The 23,215-nt window shown below is 36.1% G+C and overlaps 1 protein-coding gene across 6 annotated transcripts; it reads left to right on the top strand.

Moving 5' to 3' along the window:
• Positions 1-368: 368 nt before the first annotated feature.
• LOC147067784 (uncharacterized) lies at positions 369-20,274 on the top strand. 6 transcript variants are annotated; one of them, XM_085952183.1, is made up of 14 exons: positions 369-610; positions 709-798; positions 2,115-2,237; positions 2,499-2,680; positions 4,409-4,579; positions 5,082-5,197; positions 5,490-5,632; positions 5,843-6,047; positions 14,828-14,979; positions 15,337-15,463; positions 15,586-15,759; positions 16,691-16,780; positions 17,117-17,313; positions 17,511-20,274. In XM_085952183.1, the coding sequence occupies exons 5-14, from the start codon at positions 4,427-4,429 to the stop codon at positions 18,932-18,934; spliced, it is 2,781 nt and encodes a 926-aa protein (XP_085808309.1). In that variant the 5' UTR covers positions 369-610; positions 709-798; positions 2,115-2,237; positions 2,499-2,680; positions 4,409-4,426; the 3' UTR covers positions 18,935-20,274. The 6 variants fall into 6 exon arrangements, with proteins under 6 accessions (XP_085808309.1, XP_085808311.1, XP_085808307.1 ...); XM_085952185.1 differs by having other exon boundaries at positions 15,589-15,759; XM_085952181.1 differs by lacking the exon at positions 2,499-2,680.
• Positions 20,275-23,215: the final 2,941 nt, after the last annotated feature.

Raw genomic sequence — 23,215 nt, forward strand, 5'->3', positions numbered from 1 at the left:
CTTCCACTCTTGCATGTTGCGAGTTATGACTGTCAATATTATTATAAATTACGTTCCCGTTTCGAGTAGCCTTAGAAATACATTAAATTTGATAGGTAGGTTCCTGTATTAGTGTCCATCTCTGAAGTTAGTGTGACGTGATGGGTTGGAATAATTTAAAATTCGGCAAAAATTATATGTTTCCAATGACGTGTTCTAACAAGAGATGGATCGGGAGAATGGTGTTATTGGGTGTTATCAAGATTGGAAAAGGGAAAATAAATAATATTACTATATTGCCGACTGATAATATAAAATATTTAATAGCTATAAAATAATTTGAAAGTGTAATGAAATATTATTTTTTCATCTGGCAATACCATTTCCATGCTTTGCTTTGACTGAGTGACGCCATGTTGCGTCCATTTTCGGCGAGCAATTCTATTAATTGATATTCGTCAAAATATTGAGTATTAATCTGATTTTATTGAGCATTTATTATGTTCAATCATTACACCGTTGAGTAGACTGCATAATCCGCCGTTTCAAAGCATTGAAGTGACTGTGACACTTCTCACTCTTTATTTTATTGATTGCGCGCTAAGCGCAAAGCTTCATCATTATGTATACGGTCAGTATATTTCTAAATTATAACACTTCATTGTCGCAAATTGGAAGATCGTGTGTTATATTTTATAATGCATCTTGTTCAATTTTATTTACCTACAGGGGACCACCGCGGAGCAGGATAATCGCTTCAGCGACAAAGAAAAAAAGCTGCTGAAGCAGATGAAGTTTGGTGATTGTTTAACACAGCAAGTAAGAATTATTATAACAAACGTTTCCGTTATTATACCGTTTCACGATTTTTGGTGCGCTATGTTATCTTAAATTATTTTACTTTGGTGCATACCTAATGTGGGCTTTATTGTCTAAAAATAACTTCCAACTGCTTGGTTGAAAAATGACTGCATTTCATTTATTGAGAGGTATATCGGTAAATCATTCAACACTAATGGCACCAAGGGCGATTCACGGTTCTCATAGTATCGTTTGTTACAATCCCTGTTTCACTGCTAGCAGGCAATACCGATACAACTGTGAATCACTTTTACCATACCTATGGTAGCACTGTAGAATAGTTCACCTACGTAGCACTGTAGAATAGTTCACCTACATGAGCTTGATTAATAAAATCGGCGCAGAAATTTAGGAAAACGTTGTCTACTAGACAGTCTAAATATATAGAATTGAAAGAGATTGCTATTATGACAACTATAACTAAACTTGAGGTGCCGCAGTTTGGAGACCTTCCTGATGCTACAACCCTATGTCTTGACCTCATTCAGCATCTCCCAAAATATTAATTAGATCACTAAACATTATAATGCAAATGTAACCTGTGTTAAGGACATAAATATTATACGTAGACATGCGGCAAGTGCGCAACTAATTACAGGCGGCCCTCAACTTTCGTATGTAATTGTTTCATGAAAATGACGTTGAATAGAAAAAAATATCGAAAAGTGTATTTTTATAAAATATTTTTTTATCATGTGTATTAAATCCAGTGTTTTCTTTATAAACATGTCAAGAGAGAGTTGAATAGAGTATCCGCCACGTAACTTTGCAATTGTACACAGTGACAAGATTTGTGTGTTTATTCACTACGTATTAGTGTATTAGTAAATGCCAGGTGCCTGATTGGCTGATTTCATCAAATAATTCAAAAAAATCTATTCCAAATTGCAAGGTTACATGGAGGGTAGTATATACCACCCTTTTTTTCCTTTTCATGGTAAAGAATTTTATAACTAGCTGTCTTTATCCATTGCGATTGCATGGAAGTACAAGTCGAGGGCCGCCTGTATATAGAATATTTAGATGAACAACCACAAAATCGTACCTACATGTTATACTGTGTGTGAATTAAAAGATACAGATAATCGCTTTTAAATAAGCTTCAATGGGCCAACTTACAAACTAAAAAAATATGGCTCTCGATTCAGCCACACTAAAAACATACCAGAAATGCCATTGAGTGCTGTAATACTAAAAATTCTTAAGGCGCCTTCTAGTATTTATAAAGGTACATCATGGTTTTGTCAGTTTGAGTGAAAAAATCTTTTTTACAGGTTGACATGTCAAAGGTGAAACTGGACGTGCTGAAGCCGTGGATCACGCAGAAGATAACGGAGATACTCAAGATAGAAGACGACGTGGTGGTGGATTACGTCAACAACCAACTCGAGGAAAAGGTAACCTCTTGTGCCGCCCTCTCTCATGCTACACTGGCTACGTTGACCCTTCAGCTGTTATGTTTCTCTTGACATTCCGAAAGCGAAATGGTTCAGTTTTAATCTGTTTGAAATATTCCCAGCGCTCTTGGAAGGGTCAACGTAGACGATCATTAAATGCATATACCTCTGGAAATAATAAAATAATCCGAGAGGAGCGTCCGGCGCCCGCCATAAGTGTCTAATGATTGAGTGTGTGAATTGTTTCTGTACCCCGATTAGCTCTGTATGCTATTTGGTCGAGAAGCGAAGCGGAGCCGCGCCCCGCCGCCGCCCTGCCGTCGCCTGCTGCCGCCCGCGATGCCGCCCACCCCGACACGCAACGGTATTTCCGGGACACATTCTTAAGGGACCCCGACGTCGGGAAACTGTTCTCTCGCATTCCAGACGTCACTGTAGATAGTGTAATTTTTTTGAATCTGTCACAGTTGCCTATATCAATTTCAGTAAATGTCACGTGCCAACGGTGAAAACCTAGTAAACGTGCCGACGGGCCGATCCGAGGCGGTGCCCGGCGCCGTCGACCCAATGATTCGGGAGCCGCCGTCGAAGGGCACACCTTCCAAATTACTCGGGCCGACAATGCCAACCTTGCAGATCTGGCGGGCGACGTACCGCAGTCTCCGTGGGACACGTCGACCGTCGCGGGCCGCTGCCTTCTGTCGCCGACCGTCTCGCCGCCTGCTGCCGGACACATAAGCTGCCACCGTTGCCGTCGCCCGTCTTCTGCTGTACATCGGCGCTTCTCTCCGACTCCGCCCTCCTCGTTCCTCGACGCCTTCCTCTCGACGACCGGCTCTAGATTTCTTCGACGGCTCCCGAACTAGTCGACGGCTCGGCACTCTTGACTCACGTCAGTTTTTAAATGTATTCTGAACAACCGCTCGCCCGTACGTCGCCTCGATCGGTTCGTTGCGCTCTCGGCTTTTTTATTTTTGTTTTTATTTTTTTAACATCGGAATTGACAATAAATAATTTATACCCCCGTAAGTACCCTTCACTGTGATATGAATTGTGCGCCAATGTAAACTGATAATTTACATCAAAGTATATTATAATAAACATCATTTCGTCTTGCAAAAACTCATACTGATGATGATCATTCAGATTCAGCGAGTATTAAATGTATCAGCGTATAGTGTACAACTGTACGTGTTAGAGTGATCATTGCTGAAATTGGCGTGCATCTTTCCCACGAGCTCAAGCAATAGATGTATGCTTTCATATCGTAGCAATTTGATCAATTGTTGCAGTTATAAATAAACACAAAAAGTCTACTCTAATAAATAATCGTCTACCTACAGAAAAGCTTAGTATTAAATGGTTTTATAAATATTCAATCTTGATTGTTTTTTCATATAACAACTCGTCCATACAAATTGGATTTTATATATTTTTGTCTTATGTTCGATAAAAAAAAGGATTTTTTAAAATAACAATAGTAATATAATAATAATAATAATAGTGTCTCAAAATTGTGTTATCGACACAGCAGCACTCGCATTAATTCTTGATTTATCAAAAAATGGAAAAACATATCTAACCAATTCATTCAGAATGAAAAGTTCACTTTTTAACTATACTATTTCTTAGTTTTATTAATTACTCAAATTATTTCAGTTTCTGTCTTCACGTTTTACAAAACTTCTACTAAAGATATGAAGTAAATGAATGTAACAAAATGTTACGACTTTTCTCATCCACCCGTTTTTCTTTTAATCAACAAGCATAACAATTTTCATCACTAACACTGCAGCCTTTTAACTGTTTAACTGCCGAAAGCGCGTTAACGCGCAGTAATTACACCAATTAACTAATTGCGGAATAGAAAGGATTAAGAATCGTTTGCCAGTCTTCAGAAACCCAATCTGTTTTAAAGAAAACTTCACCCATATGTATATGAAGTGTAGAATGTCAATGCGAGTGTTGCTGTGTGAGGAACAGATTCAGTGAATTAATTAATTTTAAACATTGCAGTGAAGGGTAAACGAATACCACAGGAATAATTCTTACGCGAGATGAATGATTCATCGATTTCAAAGAATATCACGAGCATGTTATCCCGGTCGATTTCCGTTGTGCAATTTCCATACACGGATGCTAATTCTTTTTTGTCTTGTGCGTGTGTTTAGTTTCCATGTCCGAAGAAAATGCAGATAAATCTAACGGGTTTCTTAAATGGGAAAAATGCACGTTTGTTCATGGGGGAACTGTGGGACCACCTGCTCAGCGCCCAGGCGTCGGACTCGGGCATCCCTGAGACCTTCATGCAGCAGAAAAAAGATGAAATCAAGAAGAGAATGGTAAGCGCATTCCCTTAATTAAATCAAATATTCAGACTTGATTACACATTTTTTTTATGAGAAGCCAATCACGATATGTAGTATATTAATAAATTCGGGTGAAATTTTTCATTTCGAGCCATTTCACATGTGACACGTGTGTCGAGAGGTTGCATTTGCCTCGTGTGTCGTGCCACGGATACACTGTCCTGTCGGTGCCTCACTCGAGGTGCCAAAACTTTATTTATTACTGCTGCCAGTTTTTATTTTTTTTATTTCGCTACTGCGGCGTTCATTTATATAAAACAATGAAGGAAAGGTGACTTATGCAAAAACGTGGACATGTAACTTTAGCTATTTGGTTGCGTCGAGTGGCTGGATACTTCGGTGTCTAGACACAGGCATCCCGTGTGAAACGGGCCTTAGGTGTTTACTAAAAATATTTGAAAATTCGATGAAATTTTTAATGGATGGTGCAGCATTGATTAATGTGGTTGTAAGAAAAATGTGATTATATGTATAGGAGGACGAAGAAAAATCCAAAGAGAGCTCTCGGGGCAGCGGCAGAGATCGCCGGCGAGATCATCATCGCAGCCGATCCAGATCGCGAGATCGACGTTCCAGAGACAACCACAGGAGGTAACGCCGCCCATTCACTCGATAATTACTCTTTTGTGCAATATGTGAATGAATTGAGTTTGCACTATATTCAACTAATCATTGGCAGCTTGAAGTTAGAAGCCCTGCTGTTAAGATGAAATATTTGGAATTGTTACAAATCTCCTTTGCCTGGTTCCTTTGTTCATCGCTCTTAATATTATTTTTGTGTCGTCAAAATTAGGATAATATACATTATAGAAACACCAGTGTGCCAAGAATTATATGTTTCGAATTATATAACTGTCTGATTTTTAAATTTAAATCTGCACAGGTCCAGATCCAGGGGTCGACGAGATTCCAGAAGTAAGAGTCCGGGATTCGGCAAGAACGAGAGGCCCCACAACAACGTTCATCGGAGCCCACATGCCGACTCACCCGACTTGGCCAAGCATTCCAAGGGAGACGACAAAAGAGGTTTGCATCTCATTGATCTTCACTTTCTTATCATTTTATCATGGATGTAAACCGATGAATCACCCATCGAAAAAGTTAATGGTGTACAAGCAGTGGATGGAACATCTGTTGCATGGAAAAAATGTTAATCTGTACAAATGTAGGTATATGGAAACCTCAAGTGAAGTTACTATAAGAATAGATTAGTAAAGATCATTATTGTTGTTTTAGAAAATGGAAACAAAACGCCGGATGACTCAGGTGAGAAAATCAATGATGAAAACAAAAATGGGGATGAGGTTCAAACTGACGGCGTCAACAACAAAACTGGACCGCTTTCACATCTGCAGAGCAAACTCATGAATCTGGCTGGGGCCAAAGATGACAAAGTCAATTCCAGCAGAGATGCTTCCCCACATAAGTCTCCATCCGGAAGGTGATTCTCTCATGATTGAACATGTTTTCATATAAATAATTATATATTTATCCAATATTACAACGTTGCATGATCATGGACAGATAAGTATTGCATATTTTTGGCGATCTACACGAAATAAAGTTGTTATTAAAAATATTTTTCGCATTTTCAAATCATTCGTTATATTCAAGATCTAATACACACATATGCGAATGATGAATTAGAATAGTCACATCAGCGGCAATATTTGCTCCATAACTACCTGAAGATTTTGGTGAAAACAAAGAAAAAAGAAACAAAATAAACATCATATTGTAAACTTTGTAAAATCCATAATTAACTAATGTAGCATTGCTAAAAATCCGATGACATTTTATGGGACGAGGAAAATAACATACATAACATACGAAAAAATTAAATAAAAGGGTCAAATCATTATATTGAAATTTGAGGTAAATTTGTTTAGGAACGATAACTTTGTTGTTTACCCGATCGGCGCGTAAAGTTTCCATACAAAAGATGTACTGTCCGTGGTCGGTTTTTCGAAATGTTATTCTTTGCTGTATTATAATAAATATGGCAGTTAAAAATTGTGGCTACAACTGTTATCATGCCTAGATACATAAGGATCCAAGTGCCACACTAAAACACATAATGGAGTGTTGAATTTAGCCATGTTTACTTTAACAAAACTACCGTATTGCTTTGTTAAACTCTGTAGCCATTTTCGATGACATAACACTCGACTTCAAAACAAGATGAAGACAATTAATCACTGACTAATTTTATTTTACTCATGTTAAAAACACTTAAAAATGCCATAAAAATTATTGAAAATAATAGCTTTTATTGGTGACTTATGAATTATTGTTAATTAGTGTAAGTTTTATTGATGACAAATCCATTAAAATTGGATGGTAGTCCCCAGTTTTATTTCGTGGCATAGATTGTGTCAGCATTTTACATGTTTTATGGGCCATTCTAATTTAAGCATAAAGGTGAGTCCACACTGGTTGAAAATATTATAATAATTTTTTTGTTATTTTTTTTTTTAGTTACACTTGGATTTTGTAGATTACTTTTCAGTTTTATTGAGTATTGTGTTATGTTAGTGATTGTCATTTTATGTTTTGTAAAAAAAACAATATTTATTTTTTAAATTGCGTAAATTTTGCTTCTGCTATAAAAACTTTTTTTTGGGTAAGGTTTTAAAAATTTACAAGCATTAAATTGTACGCGAAGATAATATGTAATATAGTTGAAAAGTCAATATTCCATGATTTATATTTTATATTATATTGTATACCTACCCGTGTGTGTTTTTTTATCAAAAATTTATACGTTTTATATATTCCTTCATAGTAATTCGTAATTTATTGGTAAAACTTGCAATCCTCTAAAATATAATAATATATATTTTTTCATTCCGTGTGGAGGCATCTTTACTAAATATTTACGACTTTCAATAATGAGCTCGATTTATGACTTTGAAACAATTAGGGAGACACATGAGTAATAAATGACATAATCCAGAACACAAGTTCAAGTACATTTTTAGAAATATTACGACAAATTTCTTTTCGTTTTTTGGTTGTCTTTTTCGTATTCCCGCACATGATGTAAAAATCGCGGTGAATTCAACTTTACACGGTAAATACTCGGCGCACACTCAACTCGAATGAAATATATTTTGTATACCTACTGCGCAGCCGCGAAAAACACCGCGTAGATTTGAACTGATGCAATCGTACCGGCGAATCTCGAGGGGGTTCGAAAGATCGATGTTTATGAAATTAAAACAACATATTTTTGACAAAGTTATTGATATGGCGGTACGAACATGAATCGGAGCATCTTTCAATACAAAAATCAATACTATGCGTGAAGTATTTCCTACTTTACCGACATTTCAATTTTCGATATCAACAGTTGCGACATCCGCCCAGTATCAGAGCTTATGTAGAAAACAACATATGTCCCATCCGCGGCGATCGCGTTAAACTTGTCTATTTGGTTAAAATTTAAAAAAAAAATGAGTGAATAAATCAATGCAAGGAGTAAGGACCACTAATGCATTCACTGATTTAAAAAAACAAAGTGAAGGTATTCATGAAAAAATGGAGCTATGGAAATCAAAAATACAAAAAAAATAAGTTCGTCATCTTTCCACTTTTAACCTATTCCTCGCGCGCGTCATGTAGAGATGCCGGTGATCGCCGTATATGTGAGCCGCGAGCGTCGCCTAGAGGTGACAGTAAGTTTCTACTGCTGTATTTTCGTTATTTGGTAAGCAACAGAGACGAAATTTGTTTTACGAACTTGCTTCATTATTATTCTACTGACATCTGTTGATTTTTGTCATCCAAACATTATGAAATAGTTCGTAATATAGCAAAGACTCGACCCATATCGACTTCCTTCAAAATACAAATAATCAGTTTTGTCGATTCAAATATCTCCGCTAGTTGGTTGCGCAATATGCGCAGGCGTGTGATGTCATTTCCGACTTCGGCTTTGTTTGGAATAGTGCGGTGATACTATTTCAACAGTGTGTGTCTGGTTTCGTACGGTTATCGATACCATTCAGTTTCGGCTTTTATAAAATTACTTTGAATACGCGATTCTGTGATTAAGTGTAATTATTTTAATCATAATATTGGAGATTTCATACATTTTACCCATTGAAATTAGTGGAAAATGTGTGTAAAAGTAGTATTTTAAATTTCAATAATATAATTTCGAGTTCACAGATTCTTCATATATATTTTTATATACATTTGTAATAGTGACAATAAGTTCGTGTAGGTACATTGTGTAGTGAAATATTTAAAGTTAATTTTTGTACATTGCGATCAAAATGTCTGCGCGTGATAGTGTATCCGATGAGGAAGCCCAAGAATCCATTGAATACTTGGATTCCGATTATGAAATGGAAACTGATGATGAAGGAGAAACAGGGCTGGCAGAACCACACAATATTGACGACCCTTCTGATGTTGACCATAATGTGGGAGAGGCTTCCACTTCCACCTCTGGACATGAAGCACCAGAGGTTTCCACTTCCACCTCTGGACATGAAGCACCAGAGGCTCCACGTCAACCGTGGACCGCGGGACCATTTGTGCCAATTGTGTATGACTTTGACAGTTTTAACACTGGTGTTAATCCAAGTGTAGGCTTGAATGAGAATTCAAGTGAAATGGAGTTTTTCACACACTTTTTAAATGAAGATATAATGGGTAAAATAGTGAACTTTACCAACGGCTATCACGATCATCTGACCAACACACAAGTCCACACACCTAACGCCCGAATTCATAACTGGTATGATACTTCCATAAGCGAATTGTACATATTTTACGCTGTTACCCTATTGATGACGAGAAACCGCCGTCTTACAATAGAGGAACACTGGAGTACCGACCCTTTGTTAAATGCAAAAATTTTTAGCCAAACAATGGTCAGAGATCGTTATGAGCTAATTTTGCAAATGCTTCACTACTCTGACAGTGAAACCCCTGCCGGTGATAGACTTTACAAAATTAGAACACTTCTCGACCACTGCAGAAATTTGTTCAAAGACTCGATGTTGCCGAATGAAAACCTCTGTATAGATGAAAGTATTATAGTATTTAAAGGACGACTTATATTTAAGCAGTTTATACCTTCAAAAAGACATAGGTTTGGGATTAAGTTATTTGTTATTTGTGATGTTGAAACTGGATATATTTTAGATTTTATAATTTATTGTGGCGACGGAACTGAAATTACCGATAGTGAAAAGTTGGGTGTGTCTGGGGCTGTTGTGACCACATTGATGAGGGATTATTTTGGCAAAGGCCATAAACTTTTTTGCGACAATTGGTACAGCAGCCCAGAATTATTTGAACATTTGTTTAAACAAAAAACAAATGCGTGCGGGACAGTTCGCAGCAATCGGAAGCAAATGCCGAAAATTCAAAAATTAAAAAAGGGTGAAATAAAATCTTTAAACCGACACCCTTTGCTTGTGTTGAAATGGCATGACAAAAGGGAGGTACACATGATAACTACCATGCACGACGACTCAATGGTGCCCACACATAAAACCAATAGAGCCACGGGACTACCCATTATAAAACCGAAGTGCGTTGTTGATTACAACAAAAACATGGGCTCTGTCGATAAAGTTGACATGATGTTGAGTAGTCTGTCGTGCATGCGAAAAACAATTAAGTGGTACAAAAAAGTTGGTTTCCACATCATTGATTTATTTTTATTAAATGCTAGTATTATTTACACAGTCATAACCGGTAAAAAAACTTCTTTGGCCGATTTTCAGATTAAAGTAATTCGTCAATTAATAGAAAAATATGGTAGTGCCTCAAAACCTTCAACATCATTAAATATACCTTCTTCCAGTAATAATCCAAAAAGAATGTTAAAAACCGAACTTTTAAAACATTTGCCACGTCAAGTTCCCCCAACTGAGAAAAAAGTCAAAGCATTTAGGCGGTGTCGGGTATGTTCCCAATCTACCATTAAAAATACAAAAAGAAAAATGACAAATATTATGTGTCGAGAATGTGATGTAGCTTTGTGCCCTCAGCCCTGTTTTTACGATTACCATGAAACTATTAAATTTTAAATTCTTGTCCGATAAAATTTTATGTTAAGTGTTTTGAAATAACCCCTCAATAATAAATAAAGTGATTTCGTAATATTTTTTATGTGCTCTGTAAAATATTAATGTGTTCTGTGTTTGAAGTGGGGTTCCCACGTATCGTATCGTGCCCTAATAAACTTGTCATCGGCGCAAGTGTCCATGCCACTTGAAGTACGACAGTGGCCGCCTGGTATGTACCTATGCATGGTTTTTTTACTATGGGACGTGTTTGTTCAAGCTATATCGCCCCATTTAAGTCGTATTTGTTTATTTTTAGATGTCGTAAAATTATTAGGAATGTATATTTATCGGTTCTACTGCTTCTCGGATTTTTAATGACAGTTTTTAACGAGTTATGATATGATTTATGATTCGTAAAAATCACGCCGCTGACAAATGATATACATTGGGGCGACCATTGGCGCGACGAAAAGGTTAAATGATTTCTGCGCCAGATTTATTGAAGCAAACAAAAATCTATTTACTGAACACTTCAATAGTTTGCTAATGCACTTTTCACATTAATTTAAATAAAAGATCTCGGTTTTGCAAAGTTCGTATAGATATAGAATCCATGGGCCCCACAAGGGGGTTCATAGGCTCGGGCTTGGGGGCCCGGCGAGTGAGATTAACAAATCACAAATTTACTCTTAATTGTTAAAAAAAAGTTGCCTGCGGGCGCTACTATGTTTCAAGGCTATTAAATATTTTAAATATGTGGTTTTGCGTTGCAATTTGATGTGATACCCATATAATGATAGATATACTTAAATGATAATTCCCGTGTATAATTTAGGAAACACTACTTTAGAGCACCACGCTGCCCTTAACCTCAGCGATAGGTAGGTGGGCCAGCTTCAGGATGTGGGGCCATGATAGAATCTATTTGTCAATGAACGATGATGAATTTGGATTGACTACTATTGAAAAGGAAACATTGATATAACTATCATGCGACAATTCATTGAAACAAAAAACCTAGTTCAAAATTTGTTGAATCGAAGTGAAGAATAATATAATAAATAAGTTGTCAACAAAAGTAATCAAGTTGTAAGTAAAGTACTGCTACCATTCGTAACATCATATTTATGCGAAACGGGATTTTCTGCATTAGCTGCAATGAGATCGAAATATTGATCCCGTTTAGTAGAAAAAGAGCACTTTGTGCTAATAAACAAGCACATCCATTGTACGAAAAACAAAACCTTATTTTTATATTAGTACATTTTTGACTATTTTAACCTTTCTAACGCGGCAACTGACTTTAGTCAGCCTATACGCGCGAGTCATCCGCGCGTCAGCCGACTAAAGTCATTTCGATTTTCGTTTGCCTAGTACTCCTTTCGGCCAGGCGCGAATAATTCGAACATTGATTTAATTTATTCAGAAATCATCCTTCTCTTGACATCTGTCAATGGATAGCCTAAACTTTTGTTCTATCTAATTTAAATAAATATTTTTCGGGAGCGTGTCTTGAATAAAAAAATATCAGTCATCGGGCCAATTCAAATTTGCCGCGTATATAGTGTCTTATCGCTTCTTAGTGCATGTGCGTCGAAGACATTTGACTGACGTGTTTGTAACGATACGAGTTTGCGATATAATAAGTTATATTGTTTTTTAATGATTGAAAAACTATTTGGTGCGTAAACTGTTAAATAGAATATTCGAAATTTACATTGATCAAAGTGAATTTACAAAATATTTTTACAAAAGGAATGCTTTTGGAGATTGCATTCATTCGCCTATCTGCTATTATATTATCCGCGAGTAAATAGTTTCGGAAAATAATTTGAACAAGGTGTCATTTAAATATACCTAGGAGTCCGCGATTCAATATGTCTCTTTGTTTATCATTGATTAACATTTTTAAATACTATTTTCTGGTTATAGAATTAGGTGAAACAGACAAAAATTATTTATTTACCCTAGTTATCAGCCATTTATAAAGAAAAGACACGAACAATCAGATGCCCGTTCCCGCATAAATGCGGAAATTGTCGTATTACGCTACACCAGGTCCCGCGCTACTGAATTTTTATACACTGCGCGGCAAATCATCGTCTGCTGGTGTGAGACAGACACTTGAGAATTATTTTTTTCGTAACACTATTCAAAAGGGTTTGATTCATGACTACTATTTTTTTTTATGGAGAATTCTTCTTATATTTATAGTCGAAAATAACTCGAGTTACTTACTATCATGTCATTATAATAAAATAAGAGATTACCTATTCTAGTACCAGTGGGTCTATTCTATACTTATCGACCGCTAAAGTGATAAAGTAATAAATATTATCATACTTAGGGTAGGTTTGTATCAAAATGTTAGCACTTATTGTAACAATTACACGAAGTTGGTTTTTATTGTTGCAATAAGTGCTATATTTTAACAGCACCTATCTTGCTGCTGTTGAAATATCGCACTTATTGCAACAATAAAAACCAACTTCGTGTAATTGTTACAATAAGTGCTAATATTTTGATACAAACCTACCCTAAGTTTGATACTATTTATCACTTTAGTGTTCGATAAGTATAGAATAGACCCACAGGTTATTGAAGTAATATAATAAAAAAAAAAACAAATGAACTTGAAAATAAAATTGTGGTGACTATAAAGCATTTAGAAGTGCAAAAAGTGTTTGAAATTTAATATTTTACGAATTGTAATAGCCTAATAGGTATTCGAAAAATAAACCGTTTTGTTATAAACTATGTGTCATTCGATTCCATTCAGTTCGGAGTCAATGGTAGGTACAAACCAGGCACTGGTGGTAAGTACATTACTCTCAAATAGCCAGTAGTTCTCAAGGATGATTTATTTATACTCGACCTGCAGTGCTGCAATGTGTATGGGAGTTCAAATAAAAGTTACACAGTTTGAGATGTCCTGGATGCTATAAAAATGAGCTATTTATGACTGATATTTTTTTAACACACTCAACAAAAATGCTCATAAAAGTCATAAACCATATTATTATTCATTATGTGTATGACATATTTGTCGAAATCGTAGCCGTAGACTATAATACTGAACTGTTCTTACACTTGTTAATCTGTCATCGACGCATTAGTCCAGCACCATTTCGTAAGTGTCATGGCGCCGCTCGAGTAAGCCGGCATTTTTTCAATGAAGAAATCTTGTTCGTGATTTCTTATCAGTTTTAGGCGACGAATGTTTATTTTTAGAGTCACATAAAATATTAGGTTCTGTCATAATCATTTTTGAACTTGACTCCGATTTTTTACTACTCTATTTGTGTATGTTTGACTGACATTTATTACGATTTATTGATGCTTGAAATAACAACGCGCACTGTTGTACTAAGTCGGGATTCGTTACGCTTAGAAAGGGTTAAAAGGTCTGTATTATTAATTTATGAATTAAGGGGGGGAGGCGCCAGGATTGGATTTTTCTTAAAGGGAGGCGTAGTAATATAAAGTTTAGAAACTACTGTGGTAACCCATAAAATATCTGAAAACTATTGACAAATGCATTTCTAGCAATAAGTTAATTTCGCCAACTTTTTCTGAAATTTCAGAAGATACGAATTTTTGTTCCGAAATTTCAAAATAAAAATGATAATGTGTAATAAAACTGTTCCTTGTATAATCCTTGTATCTAAAATCGCTTCTAAGGTTTGTAAATATTTTAACAGATGTTCATTCTTAACGCCTATAAAAAAAGTGACCCATATTTTTAAGTGTTTTACATCACGGAAACATTAATACATCATTTTATTCTGTGCAGTGACTGAGCTGTTTTATTAAATATTAGACTAAAGATTCAATCAACAGATCTCACAAACGGAAAATTTAAAAAAAAATATTTAAAATGGTGTACTATTGTTTTGTATGCTATTTTTAAAATTCAATATTGGGTTAACCTGGTCGGTAAGAATCCCTGTTATCTAATGTATTCACCCTGTAGCGAATATATTTCTAAACATATTTATGTTAATACTAGAAATTTTCAATTGATGCCGTAATAGTGTAAAAAAAAACATTACTAAGTACCTGTTTTAACATGAGAATTTCTTGTGTTTGGCACAATGGGTTAAAATGCTGTCTTTTTCATACGTTTGATAATTAGTAAAATATGAGTTGATGTTGAATTGTATAAAGTCTGGTGTTTTTTTGTCGCATGCAGGTCAGCAAAAGGTAAATCGGATTCGCAAGAGAATGGAAAAGAAAAGAGAGGCTCCCGACAAAGCAGTTCTTCATCGTCTGCGTCTTCACGTCCCACTTCTCCCAAGCGGTCTGCCGCTAAGCGCCACTCCTCTTCAGATTCTAGTAAAAGTGGTCAGTTCCATTGCCTGTTTAAAAGTGGTGGTTGTATCAACTTCTGAATTTGAGTAATTTTATGTATTTCACGTGATTATTAGTTACTTTTTAGACGAAATGACCATCCATGAGAAGTCCATGGACACAACACTATTATTCTTACTAATATTATCTGACCATCTTGTGTGAGAACGCTCGTCTGAGTTTACACCCTCTAGAGACAACAGCAAATTAGAATACTACTAAGGATGATATACAAGTTTTCTCACGGGTCTAGGTAATCATTGTGTCACCGTTGTGAGAGATTACATTTCAATACTATACATCAATTATAATCACTTTTTTGTCTTTATGAAATGTCATTTGAATTCTCAGGACGAAGCCGCAAAGACGGTTCCGAGATTAGAAAATCTTCAACGTCAGTGCAAAAGAAGAGGCACTATCGCAACAATAAGGATTCATCAGCTAGTCCCAGCCCTCATCGTAGATCACGCAGAGACAGGTGAATTTCTTCTTTTGGCGTCTACACTTTGCTGGCAACTGATATCATATTATTATGTATCTAATTAAACAGATTTTAATTTTATTCATATTCACACACTTTAATGCTATTGTGGCTTTCAGTAGCAGACGCTCTCGTAGACGGTCGACGGATCGTGAAAGAGAGAGGGAACGTGAACGTGAGAGGGAAAGAGAAAGAAGACGACGAGAAGTAGACAGGGAGCGGGAGAGAGAACGGGAAAGGGAACGTGAAAGAGAGAGGGAAAGGGAAAGACGCCGTCGAGATCGAGAGAGAAGGTTAGCGATATTCAGTGGGGTTCAGTGATGCCAACCGTACTATAATTATAGTACAATACTATAATTTTGATTTCGCGAAAAATGTAAAATACTATAATTTTACGCCAAATATACCAAAATACTATAATTTTAAAGAATTCAAGACGAAAAATGTTCCTGTACTATATATTTTTCAGAAATACTATAATTTTTACGCCTTTGTACTATAATCAGCGTAGAATAATATGGCAACACTGGTGGGGTTTGAGATTTTTTACACTGCTCTGATTGATGGCGACTTCTTAATGCGCAAAAATAATAGAGCCTGCTAGCACCATGTGTGGCGTAGCGGGGACAGAGTGTTTGCGGTTGGTGTCCTTGGAGCTAAACCACACAGGCGCTGTGTCGCGAGACCGCTGTATTCCGACTGCGAGTGGGAGTGAGTACGCAACAGTGGTGTGTTCTCACTTCCGCTCGCGACGAAGCGTGTATGCAGCGCCCGTGTGGCTTCGCTCTTAGGAGCACGCGTGACCCTATACATTTTCAAACCCTAAATTTTTCTTGCAAAATATGGTCATTATAAAATGTTGAAAATCCACAATTTTTATAACATAGTACGCTGAGTATTTATATTACATTTACACCCCTCTTATGTCAATTTACTGACTGCATGGCCACTTCTGACTGACTTAATTTTAAAATTCTTTGATATATCATCGACTAAAACTAGAGACTCCGATAATTGTGTATGAAATACATAATTTTTTGCATTTATGTACAATGATTATTATATAACAGTTGATCATGATTACAATGGTTCTGTGATATTATTTTCAGTCAACGTAATATAATTGCGGTAATCTCAATGTGGTGAAATTGAAATAAAACAACAATTTTGTGAGATTTTAGTTTTCGGTAGGACTTTAACAATAATTATTTCTTTTCTTTGCAGGTCTAGAGAGCGAAGGCGCACTTTGGAGAGGAAAGAAAGAGACCGCCGTAGGTCACGAAGCAAGTCCAGGCCCAGAAGATCAAGAGAGAGGTGAGCATTGGATCAAAGTTAACAGTCAAAATGACGAATGATTAGCTACCTCAATAAAAAATGATTACGGCATAATTCCTTATAAGTCAAACCATGCCATGTCAGATGTTTTCTCAATTTTAACCTGTGACGATTGTTTTTAAATATTAATTAAATAATGTGTTATGAAAAAAACATCTATAACTAGATTTTTACTAGTAAATATCACGTAACATCATTTTTATAACTATCTAGTCCCCACACAAATTTAATTTATTTTGGTTCCATTTTTTAAATTAATTTTACTAATCAATGGACATATCCATTAATTTTAAATTTTGTGTCTTCATTTTGCAGACGTTCTCCCGATCGCAGAGTGTCTAGCCGAGATCAGCGATCCAAAGAAAGAGAAAGAGAAAAAGAGAGACGCTGGAGTCGTGACAGACGACCCAGTAGAGAGCGGCGAGACAGACTCAGTCGAGACAAGCGCAACAGCAGAGATCGCCGGAACGTCTCACCCAGCCGAGATAGGAGGACCAGCAGAGACAGGAGAGGTGATTTACTTAGCCGTATTAGTTCATTCAGAAATTGATCAGGAAGTATCCGCTGATTCAGTGAATGCTGTCATGCTGTCCTATGTTATCATTTCTGGAGTAGTTAAAAGTAATTACGTTTCATCATGAAACATACAGCTACAGGGTTTGTCATGAAATAAAGTAGATTGCCGATATTTAATAAATTGTAATTTTAGGATCGAGAGACGGCAAGGGATCACGGGAGAAACGCTCATCCAACGAGAGGAAAATGTCACCGGAGAGAGACGTCAGAGTGAAGAAGGGCCGGGAGTCCCGCAGCTCCAGCCGAACATCATCCCGCCGCGCCCCTGACAAGTCTTCCGATCGTGAGGGCCCTGCCTCGAAGGCCGCCTCCCTCTACTCAGACGAGGAAACCCGTACTAAACCGCGCCGTTACTCCCGCAGCCTCTCTCGCACGCCCTCACCCTTTCTCAAGAAACACGAGATGGCTTCCCTGAAAGACACCACCGAGAGAGCTGAACCCGACAAGCAGAGGGACACCCCGCGCGCCCCCGACAAGAATCCGCCCAAACCTAAGAGGAAGGCTGATGAGAGCGACTCAGAAAGTGATGGTTCTGATGACAGCGGGAAAGCTGATGCCAAGGCTGCTCGCTCTGACAAGAAGAAACCTAAGAAGGCCAAGAGGTCCTCCTCTTCTGGGGACAGCGACTCAGACGCCTCTTCGTCCGGAGACTCTGATGATGATAGGAAGGAAAAGAAGACACGCAAGAGGACCGGGCGTAAGAAAGTTGTTAAGAAGACCAAGAAGTCTAAACGGGACCGGTCATCATCCTCCGAAGACTCCTCCTCTGAGGAAGAAGCTAAACCCAAGACCAAACCCAAAGTTGTCAAAGTGAAGGGTGGGGGCGGGCGCAGCACTGACTCAAGCAAGGTAGCCAAGGAGGCTCCGGATAAAACCAAAAAGGCGGCAGCTGAAGACGCCTCGGATAAGACTAAAACCAAGAAGGGCAAGGACACAGCCAAGACTGGAAGGGACTCCCCATCCGGCGACGAAGGGGACAAGTCACCCACTCGGGATGAGCCCTCTGCCTCTGGCTCTGGAGATAGCTCGGAACCTGATGCCAAAAAGAAAAAGAGGACTGATGGAGATGCCGCCCCGCCGAAGAGGGGCGCCTCCCCTGCCGACGACAGACTCAAGGGCTCCAAGGCAACTAAGCGTTCAGAAGCTGATGGTAAGACCAGAGCGAAGGCTGCTCCCATCGCGGCGGGAGATGCCGATTCGAAGGTGACGAAAGTCATTGACAAAAAATCTAAGAAGAGGGAGAAGGAAGAGTCGTCATCCGACAGTGACAAGCTCTCCAAGAAGAAGTCCCGCCGGGACAAGAACGCATCCGCTTCCTCTGATTCGGATAGCGATGAGCCTAAGAAGTCCAAGAAGCACGCTAAAAAGCACAAGAAGCACTCTAAGAAGCACAAGAAACATAAGAAGCACAAGCGAGCCAACAAATCTAAAAGGGACAGCTCCGACAGCGAGCCCGAGGAGAGCGGCAAGGCTAGTAACGAGGATCTCGAAAAGAAGCTCAGGGAGCGAGCTCTCAAGTCAATGAAGCGACAGACTAGCGTCTCAGCGTCCGAGTAACCCTGCTCTACTCATCGAATCAGCGAGGTTTCGTTTGCTGCATAGTAAGAAAGCGTTGTTGAAATTCAATGACTAGTTTGTGGTGTTTTATCATTCGTATAAATAACCTATCCATGTATATGTCAAATCAAATAAAAGATTAATCATGGATTTGTTCAATCGTTTATTCGTCATTCCTCCGGTATAATAAGGACATTCTTAATTATTACATTGCTTAAATTATAGGCACTAGTGTGACAGTATTCATTTATAATTTTAACTCTAATTTAATAAAATGAATATCATCACATGAGGAAGAGTAGAGTTATTATTTATAATCAATCGATTGTCAATATTGTTATGAAATTGCACTATTTACAGTCTGGAGCGATTATTACATTACAATTTTTAATAAAAATTGTTTAAAATCTTTCATAGGTACATAAAATAACTGTACAGAGTTAAAAATTCACCGAGTAGTGAAATCGATTACATGATAAGTACACGATAACATAATTTAAATTTTTAATAAGAAACATTATTGACTGGATTAAGTAGTAACATAATAGGAGCATAAAAATACATTTGAGTAATAATTTGATTTGAACATAATAAAATGTAGATATAATAATATTAGTGAAGAAATGAAATTTGAATTTCTTATCAATATCGGTATGTTAATAATACTGATTTATTTTTTGAACAGTAGTTAATTGTTTTCCAAAATCTATGGACAAATTATGTATGAACAGAAATCTACCTAAATTAAAGGTTTTGTGAAATAAGTAAACTCATGGCCCCCACATCCTGAAGCGGGCCCCCTACCTATCGCTAAGGATAGAGGTAGTGTGACACTACAGTAGCATTTTGCAAATGGTGTACGTGGTAAAATTAATGTGTACATGTAGTGTTTTTTTTTGTATATTTTAATACATTTGAATTGTGGAGTTAAGCATTGATACACAATTAAAAATTGTATCATACAATCACATAATTTTAAATAATATTATTGGAAGGAAAATAGTGCCGCAGGCGAATTTTTTACTATTAAAGTAAGTTTGTGAGTGTTTATCTCACTTATCTGGTCGACTCGCCTCACCGGGCCCCCGGGCTACAGGCCTGTCAGCCCCCACTTGTGGGGGCCATGAGTACACTACTCAAACATGGATCAAAAAGATTCAGAGTGTTCATGAAAAACATTGAAAAATGTATTCTAAGCAAAAAACAATTCAATTTCAAATAAACGTAAGTAAATTTATAAGAAAAAATATTTATCATTTCAGAACCTTTCCCAAAACTTAACTGAGACTATAGGAAAAAAAAAACAAATGGGGTGAAATCAATGTTCCAAAGCCATAAATGTTCACAAAATTTTCATGAAACAAACAAAAAAAAAACATTTCAAATAGAATAATTTTGGTAATAGTTATTTTTGAGATGATTTATTTTGAAGTGTTGGGAGTCACTAAAAAGTTATCTTTGTTAAAGGAGATGGTGAGTGAGGAACCTCGGTTTCTGAATGTAGAAGAGACCACAAAGAAGCTTGATTCTCATCTCAAAAAAAAGTTTTGTTCATAGGATACGCCATTGTATATGGGGCTCCAAAGAGTGGAGGTTATATTGAGACCTGTGCAGGATGATTGTTAGCCATTCACCCAACCCATCTTTGACAATATCTTTTAGATTTAAATCTTGAAAATCCAAGACAACCTTTTTTAGGAGGCCGTAAAAACAGTCCAGTTTTTGTTTTATGTAAATAGAAGTTTGAAATTCATAAATTATAATTGCAAGATGATTTTTGGTATTCGGGGTTTGCAAATTTTTCCTTTTAAGTTTTCGGGGACTGGAATCTATCTAATCTGGACACGAAGATAATCATTTTTTTTTTTTATTTTAGACCAAAATGAGATTTGTGAGTTTTATACAACATTTGACACATGGCTTCAGAGGCACACTTGGCCGCTATATCGTTATAAAATACATGAATGGAATTTTCAATGATTTGGACAGTAATGACAGAAGTATCATTATAAAAGGTTAAAACATCAATTTTATTTTGAAATGATGTTTGAAAACTAAATATATTAATTACTAGATCCTAATATAAATAATATTATGTACATCTAATGGCTAACACAATATTGTTGGATGATTTACCGTCCATCCGAGCATATAAACATTATGCAAGTACACAATGAATGGTTTCAGGGGTTTTTATCACTCATTACTATAATTTTGCACTGAGACTTCTTCATTTAATGATCAAATTGATAAATTAATTACTTAAGAAAAATCTTAGTGGTGCAAGATACAAAGTTGTTAAAAATATCTTATTCCAAATATTTCTTTTAACATCTGTGTGCCTCTATGATTTTTCAATTAAGATGTGACAGCAACAAAAGTAGTCATTGTTGTGCATTTTCGCAGATTTGGTATTCATTACAAATAAGTCTTAGAAAAAGATTTAAAAGAAAAAATCGCTTCAGACTTGTATTTTTGCTATTAATAAATTAGCTGCCATGGAATTATTGTATAAATAAATTATACCATACATATCAACCAAAACAGCAATACACGCCAGCTATTTTTAGAAGTAAAAATTCACTATGTTCTACACCTTACGGGGATGATCACACGATTTACTTACAGTACTCGCATGGCTATAAAATAGTGGTTGATCTTTAAGTAGGTACATACACGGTTGAGAATAAATCAGTCTTTAACCTGTTATTCAGTCTTACACTGCATAAAAATAGGGTTATCGAAATGTTTATTTATAGAAATAGTTAATTTTATGTTCCACTTAATTTCAAAAATGATTCATAAGATTTTTTAATTTCATAAATGTTTTAATAATTAATGAAAGCAAAATAAGGCTAAACTCACATGTACTAAATGTTTACAACTATTTTGCAGTTATTGTGTGATTGTGCTTTCAACAGAACCAACAACACACAAACCTCTTCTTAGTGGTTTGAAGTCCATAACAAAAATGAGAGTAAATTTTACTTGCTTTATTATCCATTGAGAATGTATGACAAATTCGAAATCGTTTCAGAATGAGCAAAAATACATTGATTGAATTAAGATGCTATGAGAAAAGCCATTGCAGCTGAGGAACATGCTGTGCTCACTAAGCTCAATAAGCTAAATTATTGTAGCTATTTATGACAGAATGTTGGCTTGTCGTTTATGTGAGTTGCGCTCGATCATCGAATGCAACTATTTTGTGGGTGATACTGTTCACTTATTGAGACGCATGTCGAAATAAACCTCAGTTAGTAGTCTGTGTAAGGAAAATCACGTGTTTCCATATAAAATCATAGTTGCCCATAAGTCATGTAGTGTGCTTATGCTGGGGTTCATGTGAGTTTAGCCTGAATTGATTGGACGCATTCAAATTTTGATATCAAGAACAACGGAGATCCACCCAACATTGAATTGATAACAATGAATATTAATTGTACATTACGTTAAAAAAATTGGTTAATTTTCTATGAAGGCTTTTCATCATGAATTGATATAGAACACTATTAAAGCAACTGTAAGTAATAACATATTTCTTTTTTGATGATTGGTTGATAGTAACGATATTTTAATAGAAAACAACTGTTTTAAGAAGACAGAATTTAATTAATATTAACATGTTCTAATGATGAGTTGTCTAGGTATCTCATGACAAATGAATATAATATTTTATTATATAATAGCAGAAATTTATTTTAGTCGATCATTGTATTGAGTGATTTGACATGGTAGTATATAATGCATTCTGAATGATTTGAATGGGTTTATCAAAAAAAAAATCTTTAAACATCAAATCCTGCAGTCAGATGTTAAAGGTGTATATATATATAGATTTATTCGGTTTGATAATAAGGCACAGATATTATACATAATACACAAATAGATGTAATATTCATCAAATGTAATCAGGTTCAATGTGATGAATATTTAATAACGGTTATAATTTTATGATACATTTTATCAGATGACTAATATCTAACAATACTTATAGAGGAATTTTACATATTTATAAGTACATTGTTGTGTACATGAATTATCTATGAATATTATGATATAGGTACAAGAATATAGTGAAGTCAAATATTGCTGTTAACAAAGTTATTTGATGGAATGTAGATACCTATTATACAGATTAGAATAATGGTACTGATAATAAATGAAGAATTTTATTAAAATAAATTAATAGTTATTATTAAACCAAGCACAGTCGATCATTTCTGTTTTTAAAACATTACATTAGTAGATCCTAACCTTTTTAGCATTTACCCAAGTAGA

The sequence above is a fragment of the Rhyacophila brunnea genome, unplaced genomic scaffold (assembly GCF_057557595.1).
Source record: "Rhyacophila brunnea isolate RB1 unplaced genomic scaffold, BYU_Rbru_1.0 scaffold_3, whole genome shotgun sequence".
NCBI classification, from domain to species: domain Eukaryota; kingdom Metazoa; phylum Arthropoda; class Insecta; order Trichoptera; family Rhyacophilidae; genus Rhyacophila; species Rhyacophila brunnea.

Excerpts from the sequence above, each read along its gene's own strand:
- LOC147067784 (XM_085952181.1), top strand. Across the intron at positions 2,238-4,408 it reads ACAACCAACTCGAGGAAAAG|TTTCCATGTCCGAAGAAAAT; the intron begins GTAACCTCTTGT and ends GCGTGTGTTTAG. Across the intron at positions 5,633-5,842 it reads CAAGGGAGACGACAAAAGAG|AAAATGGAAACAAAACGCCG; the intron begins GTTTGCATCTCA and ends TTGTTGTTTTAG.